This window comes from Mycteria americana, chromosome 2 (genome assembly GCF_035582795.1).
Source record: "Mycteria americana isolate JAX WOST 10 ecotype Jacksonville Zoo and Gardens chromosome 2, USCA_MyAme_1.0, whole genome shotgun sequence".
Lineage (NCBI taxonomy): Eukaryota > Metazoa > Chordata > Aves > Ciconiiformes > Ciconiidae > Mycteria > Mycteria americana.
The window spans coordinates 44,491,265-44,505,921 of NC_134366.1; the positions used below are offsets into that span (position 1 = coordinate 44,491,265).

Consider the following 14,657-nt stretch of genomic DNA (forward strand, 5'->3'; position numbering starts at 1 on the left):
GTTAAGTTTTTTAAAAGGTTTTATTTCTTACTTCAAATTTCTCTGGAACATGAAGCTTAGGAGAAGGTACTCCTACAAGATAGTCAATCAAAACCATGATAACTATGGTCAGAAATACTGCAAAGTCACTGATGGTAGAACGCACCTATAAAGAAAAGACTTGTGTTAACTCTTGCTTTTTCATCATTATAATTTGCATGTATAGAAAGACAGTTTTCTCCCCTATGAATAGTGAATTCTATTTATATTACACTACACCACTGAACATAATATATAGTTTCTCTTTTTATTTTGAAATTTAAGCTGCCTGCCAGCATAGCATGAAGTTGCAGAAGTATTCTGTACAACTCATCATCCAATTATCTCATTTAAAATGATCTACTGCAAGCAGCAAATTACTTAAAATAACTCCTTCCTCATCTTCCTGTCCTCTCAACCCTACTGGGAGATTGGGCCATTACAGTCTCTTGTAGCTTAATTCATTAACATCACTGAATTCTTCTGAAATCAATATTCATACATTTGATGTTTCAATAGATAGGAGGAGGATAATTTGCAACAGATTCAGGTTATCAAAGGTCACTTTATTAAACATTAGGATCACACTGTACGGATGAACTGACATTTAGAGAAGATCTAACCACTTTATTTTGGCTAGCAGAAGTAAGTTGTGTAAATCAGTCCAAGGATAATCATTATATTAGCCTCTATTAGAAAGAGTAATCCCCTGGGGAACTGCTCAGAACCCTTCATACATCAGCAGTTTGGGGAAAGCAATCAATTGTTCTGTACAGCTAGGTGACGAAAACAGCAGCCATATTATCTCTCAAAATGATACCTGGCAATACCCATTAATATGGAGAGACAGACTGCTTAGGTCTGCTAATGTTTACATCATCTTGTTGTAACTATAGGAAAGCAGAGAGTAAGCACTGAATTTTCAGAAGCCAATTTATTTACTCTAATGTCTTCATTTTTTGAATTATTAGCTAATTTTCTGGTTTTAATTTATTTTTCTCTTAGAAGAAATCAGTCAATAAAAAGTTCTGAAGCAAAATAAAAAATTCAACTCCATCAAGTTATACTAATGTATTTATCACAAGATAACAATAGTCTCTAATCAGAATTACCTTAGTTGGGAAATAGCGTTTGGTCTTGAATTGCTTAAGGAAAGAGGAGAGGAAAAATGTTGTAAAGAATAATATGACAGACCAGAAGAGAACATCTGGAATATATGGTCCGTGACGGCCACAAGCTGATCCACGAAACACACCATGAAATTCTAAACATTCCTGCAAAGAGAAAAACTCCTTATATTTCTATGTTTTATTCATTTAGTACATTCAACCTAACTTGTAGTGTTTTGATATAAAACACACCTGAGAACTTTCACAATCCCAAAAAGGGGTTCTGTCCTTCATCACTACCTCATCCTGAAATGCCAAAAAATGTGTGCTGTTTGTTCCAGAAGAGCTACAGTATCCATCACTGATTATTTCAGGATGCCAAAATGCTGGGAGGTGCCCAAGAAGAAACAACTTCTTTACATTCACCTAATTTCTATTCTATTTCTCAAAGCATCACAAGATAGAATGCATAAAGACTGAGGATTAAGCCCAGACAAAGCAGACTATCCAACATCAACTTTCAAGCTGACGAAAGTTTTAAAAAAAAAAAAAAAAAAAAAAATCTCAGTTTCTCCCACCTCTTTACTCTTTACTTTGTTTTGTCCTCATAGAGTTAAGGGAAAAAAAAAACCTTACAAAGTGAGATTAATCCAACTGTAAGAAACAAAATTCTAGTAAAGTAGAAAAGCATCGTAAATAATGAATTTGAATAAAAAAAGAAAACAAAAGGCTCACTGAAACACAAAGCAAAGACTTAAAGTAGACACATGGAGTACAGGGAAACAATAAACCAATAAACCAAATAGTTGGAAGCAGCACTGCCACAACCTAGTCTTTAAACAGGTTAATATATCAAAAATTTAACTTATGACAAAAATTCTCCCCGTTAACAATCTACTTCCATTATAAGCACCACCAAATTCTGGATCAGTTCTGTCTCTCTGGGACAACTAAAGATACTTAAGAGAATGAAGAGGTATATAAAATAAATAATAAATATAAAAGAAACATTAAAACTAAGTTCAAGAGAAACTACCATCCTAGGTGATTTTGGTAGACTAGGAGCCATTGGTGGTACATAGAAAACACTACAGCTAAAACTCAAGTAAAGCACTGAGGCTTTTCATAATATTTCTGCTGTGCAAAACACCTTCTACTTTCAGTGTGAACGTCTAGGCTCATACACAAGCAGAGCCCATAAACGGGTATCTATGGCCATTTTAAATAGCCTAAGATGGCCAAAGTAGGCACATGCAGCTAGCAAATGCAACACAAAATCTATAGCAGATCCAAGTCATTCAAGATGTAGGTGGAAATCAGATGCCAGGGTATGCAAAGTGGCTGTAGACAGCTGCATTTACACAACTGAATCCCACCCAAGGAACTACTAATCAGCAAAAATGTTTCTTCCTAAAAACCTTCAGTATCACTTCCACACAGTAACTTTCCTCCTCTTCACCTACCCACAAAATTAGATATTGTTATGAAATATCCAGTTCAGAAGGTAATGTTTTCAAGCCTATTCCTTCAAACAGCTCTTCACCTTTTCTTTTAACCTTCAATTTTCCAAATAATTATTTTCTTCCAATTAATATTTAGGTAGTTTATTTGATTCTGTTGTAGTTTTATACCAATGTCTAACAAACAAATGAAATGTGTTTGCTACCCCATTTTAACTGCAGATTCCATCTTCACATCTTCTTGAAAATATTTGTTCACCCTTCCCAGGAAACTGAAGGACGCAATCTCCTGTTTATTCACCTCATCATATTCATCTGCACTTCAGAAAGAAGACTGTTCTGCCTAGCAGGATTAAAGTGGCTACCTCAAGCAGACATTTATGATATTAGCATTTACCGCTATGGACTCGCTCTTCTAAACCCCTACAATGACTGTTTAAAGCATTATGGGAGGAATAAGAGTTCAAAAATACAGTTTTAAAGAAAACAGTCCAGGTTCAAATCAAGAAAGAAACCAGATGAAAAATACTAATCAAGACTGGTACTGTGTATTTTTTTATGCATACATACATACACACACACACATATATATACACATAGCTTTTAGATACTTACAGAAACTGTAAGGTTACTCCATGCTATATTTTCCACAGACTTATTCATACTCCTCCACACCTGCAAAGTTTCATTGCTGGTTTTCTCGGGCTCAGAACACACACATCTGAAGGGAAGAAAAAAATAATTTACATGGTTTTAAGCCATGCCAAAATGCAGCGATTCACAGTAATTTCAAAAATCCTGAATAGTTTAAACCAGAGTTTAGCCCAACCTTCTATGAAGGAAGCAGAGTACAAGACTCCTTACATGACATGAACTAGGATTATTGGGGGTGGGGGAATGAAGAATCAAAGAAGCTCAGGAAGTATAACAGATTGGACCAAAAAAACCCAAACTATGTATTTTAAAGACTCAGAAGCAGGCAAGATGTTGACTTATCTATATGACTGATATGCCATTTTTTAAACAGAATAACACCTGAAAAATAAAATGGAATAGATAATATATGCGGACTTCTACATATTGTGAATAAAAAGATGAAGATAAAAATCCAAATGACACCACCTTCCAACAACCCTATACTAACATATATTGTGTTATTTCTACAGATTTCTACATAATTGGACTAACTTGGAGCAAAGTTTTCTATGACTGTGTACAAATTAAGGTTTTTAGATTTCTACACAGCATAACATCCCACAATGACTCAAACTTCAATTAGTCCTACTGCACACCAACATAAGAGAAAACAGAGATCGAAACTATTTCATTTAAAGAATCGGTGTAGACGACAGTTTCAGCAACTCCTTTTGAAACCAGACGTGTCATTTGCCTTTAGACGTTTCCGAGTCTTTCCTAAAGTTTTGGTAGTTAGCCATTTATACTGTGTTTGACATGCCTTCTGATATACACATGACCAGAAGTGGTCACCCTGAATTAAGACACCATTTTTGAGTATGTAGTAAGCTAACTGAAGATATAAATGCATCAACTGCTCAGATTTAAAGCAACTGCATGCATGCATTTTTAACAACTTTTTGAACAAGTGAGAGTGCCCCTCCCTACTGCAGTGGTTTGCAAACTTAGACTGCAGAATCCATTCTGTCAGACAGGTTGACAGAAGTACACATCAGTTAAAAAAAAAAACCCACACACATTGAATATTGATTTAATAGGATGTTTCAAATAAAGCTACTCAAGTACACCAAACCATAAGCTTAACATGTAAACATTTATGTAAAAGAAGAGAAAAAGATAATAAGCAAGAAAATTTTTTCTGTGAGATTCATCAAGATACTGAAAAACAAACAAAGAACCATGAAAGGGCAAACTTGCATCCTGATAGTGTGGAAGCAAAGAAGAAAAAAGCTCTAAATGTACATGGGCAAAAAGAATCTAGATTTGCAAAGCACAATGTTTAGGGAACTTAAGTAAATATACTTTCTTTTGATAACTGAATCCTAAAGTAACAGCAAAAGGAAACAGGAGAAGATTGGAATGCAGTAATTCCTATAAGGTAGTTGCAAACAGAGTAACTTAAGAATCATCAGAAGAGAAAGGAATTGCAATAGTAAGTACGATGAAACAAAAAGAAAGCATCTTTAGTTGTTGGTCAAAGCAGTAACATGAACAAGCACACTGAAGGAAGACTGACAGACAAATTTCTCAACAAATGCAATGAAGATAAAGGATGCCACCAAGTAGGTAAGTGGAAATCCAGGAAGAGAAAGAAAAAAACAGAAAATACAGGAGTATTTGAGACTGTCTTCTGTCTCACTTAGCTGAAGATGCTTGTTCCGCACCCTCTTTCCTATTGGGGGAACGGAGGGGAAAAAAAAAAAAAAAAAAAAAACCCACACACCACCCCAAAAAAACAATTGTAAAAGGCCTGATCTCCTACATTTTTGTGATACTAAAAAAAAAAAAAAAAAAAAGGGGGGGGGGGGGGGGGGCCAACAACAAACCAAAGCTGAAATCTGTGGTGCGTCCTGAAAGACACGTGTGATCCCTCACAGAGCTAAACCAAGGAAATGTCACACCTTCCTCTCTCCACCCTCATAGCCTGCCTATGCTAGCGTAGCAAAACACACTCAGGTGGCACGGGTCAGAAGACCTACAGACTTACAGTACAGTTTCTGCCAGATTAGTGGATTTAACATGCTCACATAGGAGTCCAGCAAGGTCCCAGAGCCACTGAAACAGAAGGATGAGCAGCCAAAAGAAAGAGGGGAATTACAAAGTGAGCATACTCCCATGGCCCACTCCTGGCAACGTGGCCTGAGATTAACAGCTGTTAAGACAGGAAAGTGAGTGTAAATGCCATGTGTGACTGGAACACAAGAAGCAGTCTGAGAATGTGCTTGCCCAAAACCGATCATGTTGAAGAGGATGATGACAACCATTACCTGGATTAAATAGTAACAAAGGAACTACAAAAACACATCTGGGAAAAAAACAAAAAAAAAAAGAGGAAAAAGGAATCATCCTGAAAGGAAGTACCAAAGAAGCATGAATGTTTGTAGAAGTGAGGAGAGATCTTGGAGCGGAAACACAACAGTCAAAACCTGGTTTGACACTGCCAGAAGTCACCCTGCGTGCATCATGTCTCTGCCTGGCAGAGCAGCCGCCCAGCGGGACGGCGAGTAGTCTGCCCTCCAACTGGGGACCGACTGCAGGGCACAACAAGTCGGGACCCCCACCTCGGGTGCACGGACGTCACCTCGCAGGGCGTCCCTCACCAGCGTGTCGCTTCCCAGACTATAGAGAACCACACAGGTACAAATAAAGTTGGAGGACACACATCTGGAACAGGAGGGGAGCACTAGCAGAGAAGCCTGTGCTCCTCAAAGATGGCGTGACTGTAACCCACATGTCTGGGGCTCAAGGGTAAATACTGGTGCGGGTGCGATTAGAACTTTTGGGGATTAGTAACAGAAGACAATTTCAAAATGTGTAGGTTCCTACTAGTATTTCTTAAGTGTCTCACGTTGTGGTTTATCTGCTGTATTACTGATACCGATCCTGAATGTATCGATCACTGATTGACAGTGTGTTGTTGATGAATCGAAGAACAGCTTTGCTTTTGATTTGGTTTAAACTATGTGAAATGAGCAGTTTCTCTCAGCAACAGTTAGCAGGATCTCCTCCTTCTGGCAGGTGTGAGCTGGTAACCCAATTCATCATATTTCATGAAACTATACCATAAGCTTGGAAATTCCACATTGAGCAGCAAAAGATAAAGCAGCATTTAAGCATATCATCAAAAACTAAAAAAATACAGACTATCAAGACACATGGTATAAGAAGTATTCTATGGTAATTTCACTGTATAAGCAAACTTTTAATTCAGAAGTGGCACACCAAAAGGGTTTGCATGGCAAGGTTTTTGTAGCAGGGTGGCTACAGGGGTGGCTTCTGTGAGAAGCTGCTAGAAGCTTCCCCCATGTCCCATAAAGCCAATGCCAGCCGGCTCCAAGATGGACCCGCTGCTGGCCAAGGCCGAGCCCACCAGCGATGGTGGTAGCGCCTCTGGGATAACACATTTAAGAAGGGGAAAAAGTAGCTGCACAACTGGGCAACTGCAGCCGGAGGGAGCAGTGAGAATATGTGAGAGGAACAGCCCTGCGAACACCAAGGTCAGTGAAGAAGGAGGGGGAGGAGGTGCTCCAGGCGCCGGAGCAGAGATTCCCCTGCAGCCCATGTGAAGACCATGGTGAGGCAGGCTGTCCCCCTGCAGCCCATGGAGGTCCACGGTGGAGCAGATATCCACCTGCAGCCCATGGAGGAGCCCATGCCGGAGCAGGTGGATACGCGCAAAGGAGGCTGTGACCCCTTGGGAAGCCCATGCTGGAGCAGGCTCCTGGCAGGACCTGTGGGCCCATGGAGAGAGGAGTCCATGCTGGAGCAGGTTTGCTGGCAGGACTTGTGACCCCGTGGGGGACCCATGCTGGAGCAGTCTGTTCCTGAAGGACTGCACCCTGTGGAAAGGACCCATGCTGGAGCAGTTTGCGAAGAACTGCAGCCCATGGGAAGCACTCACGTTGGAGAAGTTTGTGGAGGACTGTCTCCCGTGGGAGGGACCCCACACTGGAGCAGGGGAAGAGAGTGAGGGGGAAGGAGCGGCAGAGACAACGTGTGATGAACTGACTGCAACCCCCATTCCCCATCCCCCTGAGCTGTTCAGGGGGAGGAGGTAGAGAAATTGGGAGTGAAGGTGAGCCCAGGAAGAAGGGAGGGGTGGCGGAAAAGGTGTTTTAAGATTTGGGTTTTATTTCTGATTATCCTACTCTGATTTGAGTTGTAATAAATTAAATTAAATTTCCTCAAATCAAGTCTGCTTTGCCCGGAAAGGTAACTGCTGAGTGATCTCCCTGTCCTTATCTTGACTCACAAGCCTCTTGTTATATTTTCTGTCCCCTGTCCAGCTGAGGAGGGGAGCGATAGAGCAGCTTGGTGGGCACCTGGTGTCCAACTAGGGTCAACCCACCACAGGTAGATAATATACAACTGCCACAGAAATAAAGCAAATGTAAAAAAGATACACCTAATAGCTTGCTTACTGCATTCCTTAAATGTAATAAAGTTGTTTTTGTAGTGATATACTGCTAGTTACTGTGATGAATAGAACTAATAGTTCTACTTAGGAAAGAAAGAAAATATGGCTGTGTTGTTATTTTCTATTATTCTCCTCTCTCAAAAAAAAATGAATTTTTAAAAGTTAAGTATTCCCCATAATTACAGTAGAAAGAAACACTGTTTAAAGATGTTAACTCCCTATTCATAGCATCTGAAAGTTGCAGAAGCTCTCCATGCCTCAGCTACCTGGAAATAATCCTCACCCAGGTGAGGTAAACTATCATGACTTCTAGAAGTAGCAAGGCAGAACTCCTGTTCTGACCTTTATTAAAGGTCAGCCTGGAGATTAAAGCTGCAATTAAAGCAGGCATTGTCACAGCCCCTCATCCCTTCCAACCACCCATAACTAACACAGAAAATTCAATTCCACAGCATCCTGAATAGAATTTTTCTGAGGTTTCTCATGCCCATACCACCCCCAGCATTCCTCCTACCCTTCCACAGAGGCACACATTGCAGTTTAGTAAATGGTATGTCTCTACGCTATAAACATTTTCCATATGTATTTTACTAACAGATAGAAGCTTGATACTTACGAATATAAAGTCAGTTTATTCAAATCATTGTGCATATTGAAGGCATACACTTCTCCCAAATGAAAAAGCTTTTCCAATGCCTCATAAATAAATATGATGCATATAAGCGCTGCAAAAGCTTCCTCAGTAAATCGAGTGATGTAACACACAAGGCTGCTGGCATCTGTGGCTACAAGCACTATGCATAAAAATGCAGTCCACAGACCAATGCTAGTTCGCAGGGAGAGGTAGGAAAGATTATAATCCCTGTGTGAAGAAAGAAACAAAAATATTAACTGAGCCAAAAGTCACCTATACTATATTCTATTTGAAAACAGATACTGAGGCCAAGCTTTATAGGTATTCACCACTTTTCTCATCCTTGATGTTAGTTCTGAAGGAAGCAGAAACTTTTCTGTCTCATCTTCCACCAAAGCAAACACTGCAAGGTGTTTCTAGGATTGCGGGTGCAACTACCTTGCTTGGGAAGCATCATGGGGATGATCTTTTCAGAACTACCTAGATGCTTTCTCCTAGAGGGCAGATCAATCCCTGTTTACCCCTGCAGAATCAAAGCCAACGTCTCCACACAGTCAGAACATAACTTTTATTTAAGTCCTAGTCACTTCTTATCACTGATTTTCACATTAAGGCTCACCAGTGCCTCACAGCTTTGCCAAACCACATCCATCTCTCAGTCGCTTGGTGCTGCATTTACACCTTCACAGGCATCCACTTTTAACACACATCGGCTTTCAATTACAGCTATTCTAACAGGCTAGGAAAGTTAGAAAGTGTATCAAGCCAATACAAACATCACTTACCTGCAAAATTTAAATAATATTTTTTCAAATACTAGAACTGGTCCGGTGCTCCCCAAAATAGTAAGAGGTTGCCCAGCAAAGAGAGAATAGGCAATGCCAGTTAATGAGGCTCCAAAGAGAGACTCTATTGCACTCTGTTTGGGGGAAAAGAAACTGCTGTAACTATGCTGCCTTTCAGGATAGCGTTTAGCATCACATCTGCTTAAGTACAGTTTTAAGATGCATTAACTTAGAAACAAGACAAGATGTAAAAACATTGCAATTAATATTGATGTTTGACACAAGAATAACTTAACACAGTTTTGCAGTAACAATACCATGAACAAAAGATTTTGAAAACTTCAGTCCTGAGAAACATAAAGCCATCCAAAACCACGAGAACAAGTTACTAGTCCTGCTAGCTATGAAGGAAAAATATACCAACAATCACTACAAATTTAAAAGAAAAAAAAAAAGTTACTCAACATGTAGTTTATGGAAAAGAATTATCTGTCTGTGTAAAGAAAATACATACATATATATATTGCAACATACCTGTACCAAAACATGATACGGTGTTCCGTATCGAACCTGCATCAGTTAATCAAGCATTACAAAAGAAAAAAAATTGACAGGCGGAGGTGCAGGGGAAATTACTGAACAATATTGGTTTATGTATGCATGACATAAAAAATAGATGAGCAGTAAACCAATGTCCCACCTGGTAATGCATTTCTTTTCATTGAAGTAAGAGATCTACTTCAGTTCTTAAATTACATGTTTTACTATAACATTTTCTGCTAAAAAAAGTTACAGTGCACCTCAAAAGACAGGGGCAGGACTTTTTAGATCCTAAAACGATATTAAAGTTACTTGAAAATAGTTAACTACATCATTTTCAACTATGACAAGTCATGGATTACAGATTTAAAAGTTCCTGGTGGAATTTTTATGTGTTTGCTATTTTGCAATTATGCAAGCCTAAGAAAACAACATTTATGCAAACTTGTGCTCCAATTCAGGATAGCATCTAAAATTGGGCAAAATGGTTTGCTGAACTGGGGCTATTAAAAATTGAGTCCTTTGTTCATTACATTAGGAAAAAAAAAAAAAGTAACCCCAGTCTCTCGTTCTATTACCTTTGAATTAGTGCTTTTGGTTAGTCAATGCATTAACCTTGGGGCTCTCAATCAGGGTGGCAGGGACAGGAGTACTGTGGACGTGATGACCTCTGGGAATGTGAGGGAAGGCTTCAAACACAAACTGTGTACCTTACAATGTCAGCTACTGTGCTTGAACATGTGTGTGCAGTAACTAAATTTTATATTCAATGATGCACACCAAGTATCTGAAGGCAGGAACAAACCCGCAAACAATTCCAGATAGCTAAAAGAAAGAAGGTGTTTAAGAATCAAGCTTTAAAAGGAGCATATTTTCATAGTTATATGACGTACATTCAAAAATTACATTGACATTTTTGATAATCATTCCTACATTTAGAGTGGCAAACACAGCACACAGAAAAGATACAATTTATTTCTGTATCTGCTATCAGCTTGAAGTGCTACATCAATAAACAAAAACCCAAGTCAACATCATTATTTGAAAGAGATAAAATAGTTAACTAAATTTTAATATAGTACAAGCTTAAAAACTTGATTTAAGTATCAAGAAGAATTTTATAGCATCACAAGCTTTACCAGAATCTTAAAATTTGTAAAGGACATGTCTGAATACATCCTTCCCTCCCCCAAAAGGACAGAGCCTTGTTTCTTCGTGATAGATTTAAAAAACAGAAAATACACTTCAAACTAATTTACTCACAAGCCAATTGACACAAACACTACGTTATTAACATCACTGATGTTAAGTATTCTTTCCCTGCTCCAAAAACCGAAGTGCAATGATAATTTGGTTAAAAAGGTGCTGGCATTAACTACTGCCCAACATAACACTACCAAAATTTTATATGTGTATGGTTTACATTCAAGTCATTTACAATGAAGAGTATTTTCTGCTCATAAACCTTAGCCACTTTCTTTTATTATTAACAACATACCATTAGTGAAAGCATATACATATCCTGTCCATTACTCAAATACACAATTGACTGCTACCCATACGCTGCAGGCATTATCATCCTCGTAGGCCTACTACTCAAGGCCAGTACATGTTCTTGGCTATCCAACTTGAGCCTCTGACTTTGCCTAAAGTAGGCCTAGTGGGATGGTGCACCTTTACTGCTGTTCATTATTTTTAAGTAGCCAAAAAGACGGCAATGCAAGCCCTTTCTCAATTCATGACGCCATTCATCCAATAAGGCAGGATAAACATTTTTTACCTCCACTGTGCATCTTCTCCTGTTCACATGGGTTCCCCACATTTTCCACAGCAATTACCTTTTGGGGAAGATCTGCTTTGGGGAGGCTAATCAAGTGCTGTGGGTAAATTCTTCAAATACAAGTATAAATAAATGAGACAAATGCACACAGTGACTTGCCTCTGAAGGTCTAAAAGCCTGGCCACTACCATTCTTTGTACTCACTATTCTGCCTTGTGTAGCTTCTCCCAGGAGCCCTCCAAAAGTGATTACAGGAGACATACAGGCACAGTATAGGAAAAGAATCGAGGCCAGGCACTGCAGGCTTAATGCATCCTTGAAGTCACTCAAGAAAAAAGGTGCTTTCCTTTGGATGTCAAGTATCAAACCACCAAAAAGCCTAAATAGGTGAGATGAAACTCGTCAAACTGTACACTAAAGGATTCTAGCTAGTTCAAAACTATGGGCTACAAATGACTGCCAGTGCCTATTGCCAGCACAAATTAGCTATTTCATAATCCAGATTAAAGCATAACAGTTTAAAATGTAAATGAGACTCTTATCTATTCCAATTCAGTAGTATTCCAAATATAATCAAGCAGGTTATCCCAATTTTTAAAAGCTGGCTAGGTATTTTTGTATATGGGCTAGATACTGAAAAAATATCTTTGCAAACGATTTTACCTAAATAATGTTTTAAGTCAAATCTGTCTTATGATATCCAAAAGAAATATGCCTCAACCAAGACCACTGCATTGACACATTTCAACGTTACTACTCCAATAAGTAGTCGTAGCTTTTTGATTTGAATTCTCTACGTACATATGGTTAGGTCCCTAAATAAATTTAAGTCTATCATTTGTAACAGTGTTTTCATCTGGAGTATAGAGATATTCTACAAATGGAAATACAAAACCAAACATATATAAAGTCAGTTCAGCTGGGTAACTTAGTAGCAAGAAATTAAAAAGCTTCTGGCAGTTTCCAAAAAATTTTCAAGATTCCAAAATACTAGGTATAATTTGCACTTACAAAAAAATTGATTTTGAATTATAAAAAAAGTAAAAATATTCCATTCCTAAGAAAAACAATAGAGAGTCTTATCTAGAGATAATTCTGTGGGCAGAAATGAACTTCTCAGCTCCACATATTGTCTACAAAAAGGCAAAAAGTAAGTATAACAAAGCCAAAATGGTAAAAATCAAACATAAATGTTGTAAAGTCCTTCTTGCAAAGGTATGAGAAAGATGAATTTCATTTGGAAGTTTATCGTTTGGCAAATAACAACACTGTACATCTTTTCTAGAATTTCTCAGTTGATTTAATCTCTATTCTCTCATATGAGATATTAAGGTTTAATCTTAACCAGATATTTCCAATGTTGGGGACTTTTTTGGCAAGTATTTCAGAACTAACAGAGAACAACAATGCAACTCAAGTGAAAGAAATAATTTCAGTTTTATTTTAGATCTAAAAGAAACCTAACCAAGACCGAAACCTAACCAATACCAAAGTATTTTTTGCCACTTTATATTCCTTGTTGCTCCATTCCGTACATATTTAATAAAACAGATTTGCACTAATGGAAATTTTTAGTACCTAGCCCAATACTGAAAATTGTATATTCCTACTATAATTATGATAATTGCATGCTCTTGACAATTAAAAATTAAAACCGAACTCTTAAAAGTCAGTTAGTTAAATTAGGCAGCATCTTATATGAAACCCTCCGTAAACGTGTTGAGAAACATTGCCACAGGCTTGAAAATGCTTTAAGCAGATTGACATTTATAGGCAAGAATCCAACACTTGAAAAGGAAAAAGGATGCAGTCTGACACTTATACACTGATTTTTTATGTTCAAATGTCATCATTAAAAACTGTGAAGACTTATCACTTTTATTTTGTTACAGTAGCTAGTATTTAGGGAAGTGAACACACCTTCCAGTTCTCTCAAGTTCAGGTCCAGCATGATGGCCTTCTTCTTTGAGAGTCTCCCCTGTAGGAGTAGATCCATTTGGAAATTTAGGTACCTTCCTTTTCTCCTACAGAAAAGAAAAGAAAAAAAAAAAAAAAGGAAAAAAAGAAAAAAAAAAAAGAAACCAGAAAAAAGAAAAACAATCATACTTTGAGACTACCTTTACATTAAAAAGTCTAATTCAAAGACAGTGTGCAGAGACTCTATGCCTTCCAAACCTTTTTCATATTCCCAGCTCATCACCAGTCCTCCATTTGCCAAATTCATCTTTTCTTGAGTACAGATGAATAGAACTCTACAACAATCCCCAAAGGATCTCATTAGTACCTTGCACAACGGTATTAATCTTCCCTCTTTCTACAAGAAGTAAGTCCCTGTGACATGAAGAAACAAAGCCTACCTTTTCAAGACACAGTACAGGCTCAACCATGAGGCCTAGAAATCTTTAGATTTTTTTTTCCTCAATCATTTCCAGAGCAGAAGCCTCTAGCTTATAACAGAAACTTACCTCACTTTATGACACACACAGTATTTAGTTGAAGTATAAATGAGAATTCATTCCAGCATAAATGAGAAGTCATTCCCCTATGAGCAAGCCTCTCACCAGGTCCTCATAAATTTCTCAGCCAAGCCTGCCTTCCAAACACACACACACACACACACACACACACACACACACACCCATCCCCCCACCCCCCCCGCTTATTTTGGAAACAAGTTAAGTGGTAGCCTCAGGCTATTCATGAATAAACTGCACTGCTGTCACCCCTTCCGTTCCACCCACTCCCCCAAACCACCAGTGGATTCGACACCAACATCAACCTTCTGAATCAAGAGTACTGGTCTCTCCCCCCACTTTTGATCCTGGCGGCAGGAATTCCCCTCAGTTGTAAAGAGGGAGAAAGGGAAGAAATCAGAGTCCCTCTAAGGTCCAGCTTCCCCTGGCTTTCATTCTAAGCTTGTATCACAACTGAGAGATATGATCCATTTTTATCTGTTTCATAAACATTCTCTGAACATTATATGCTAGCCAATATATATTAAAACATTTCAATCAATGTTGTACTCAAATAAAAGTTTTTATAAGAATTACAATATTCTTGCTGATCACTGTTAGATTAATAATAAAATTTATAATATTAACTCAGGTACAATTTCAGACCAATTCTCCTAGATCTCACATGAACTCATTTCAGTATTACAATTATTTCAGAACTCATTTCAGTAAATACAATTTTACTTAAAAACATAGCAGGAAACT

At 38.1% G+C, this 14,657-nt stretch overlaps 1 protein-coding gene across 4 annotated transcripts in view; it reads right to left on the minus strand.

Annotated features, from left to right (window-relative positions):
* Positions 1-14,657, minus strand: part of SLC4A7 (solute carrier family 4 member 7) — a 100,964-nt gene that overhangs the window by 14,873 nt on the left and 71,434 nt on the right. For 3 of the 4 annotated variants that reach the window (XM_075493188.1, XM_075493192.1, XM_075493189.1), the window contains 7 exons: positions 13,360-13,463; positions 11,644-11,818; positions 9,120-9,253; positions 8,317-8,562; positions 3,203-3,308; positions 1,131-1,292; positions 32-145 (listed from right to left, as the gene is read on the minus strand). In XM_075493188.1, the coding sequence (XP_075349303.1) occupies positions 32-145; positions 1,131-1,292; positions 3,203-3,308; positions 8,317-8,562; positions 9,120-9,253; positions 11,644-11,818; positions 13,360-13,463 (1,041 nt within the window). The remainder of the gene's footprint in view (positions 1-31; positions 146-1,130; positions 1,293-3,202; positions 3,309-8,316; positions 8,563-9,119; positions 9,254-11,643; positions 11,819-13,359; positions 13,464-14,657) is intronic. The other variant, XM_075493191.1, reaches the window with a different exon arrangement.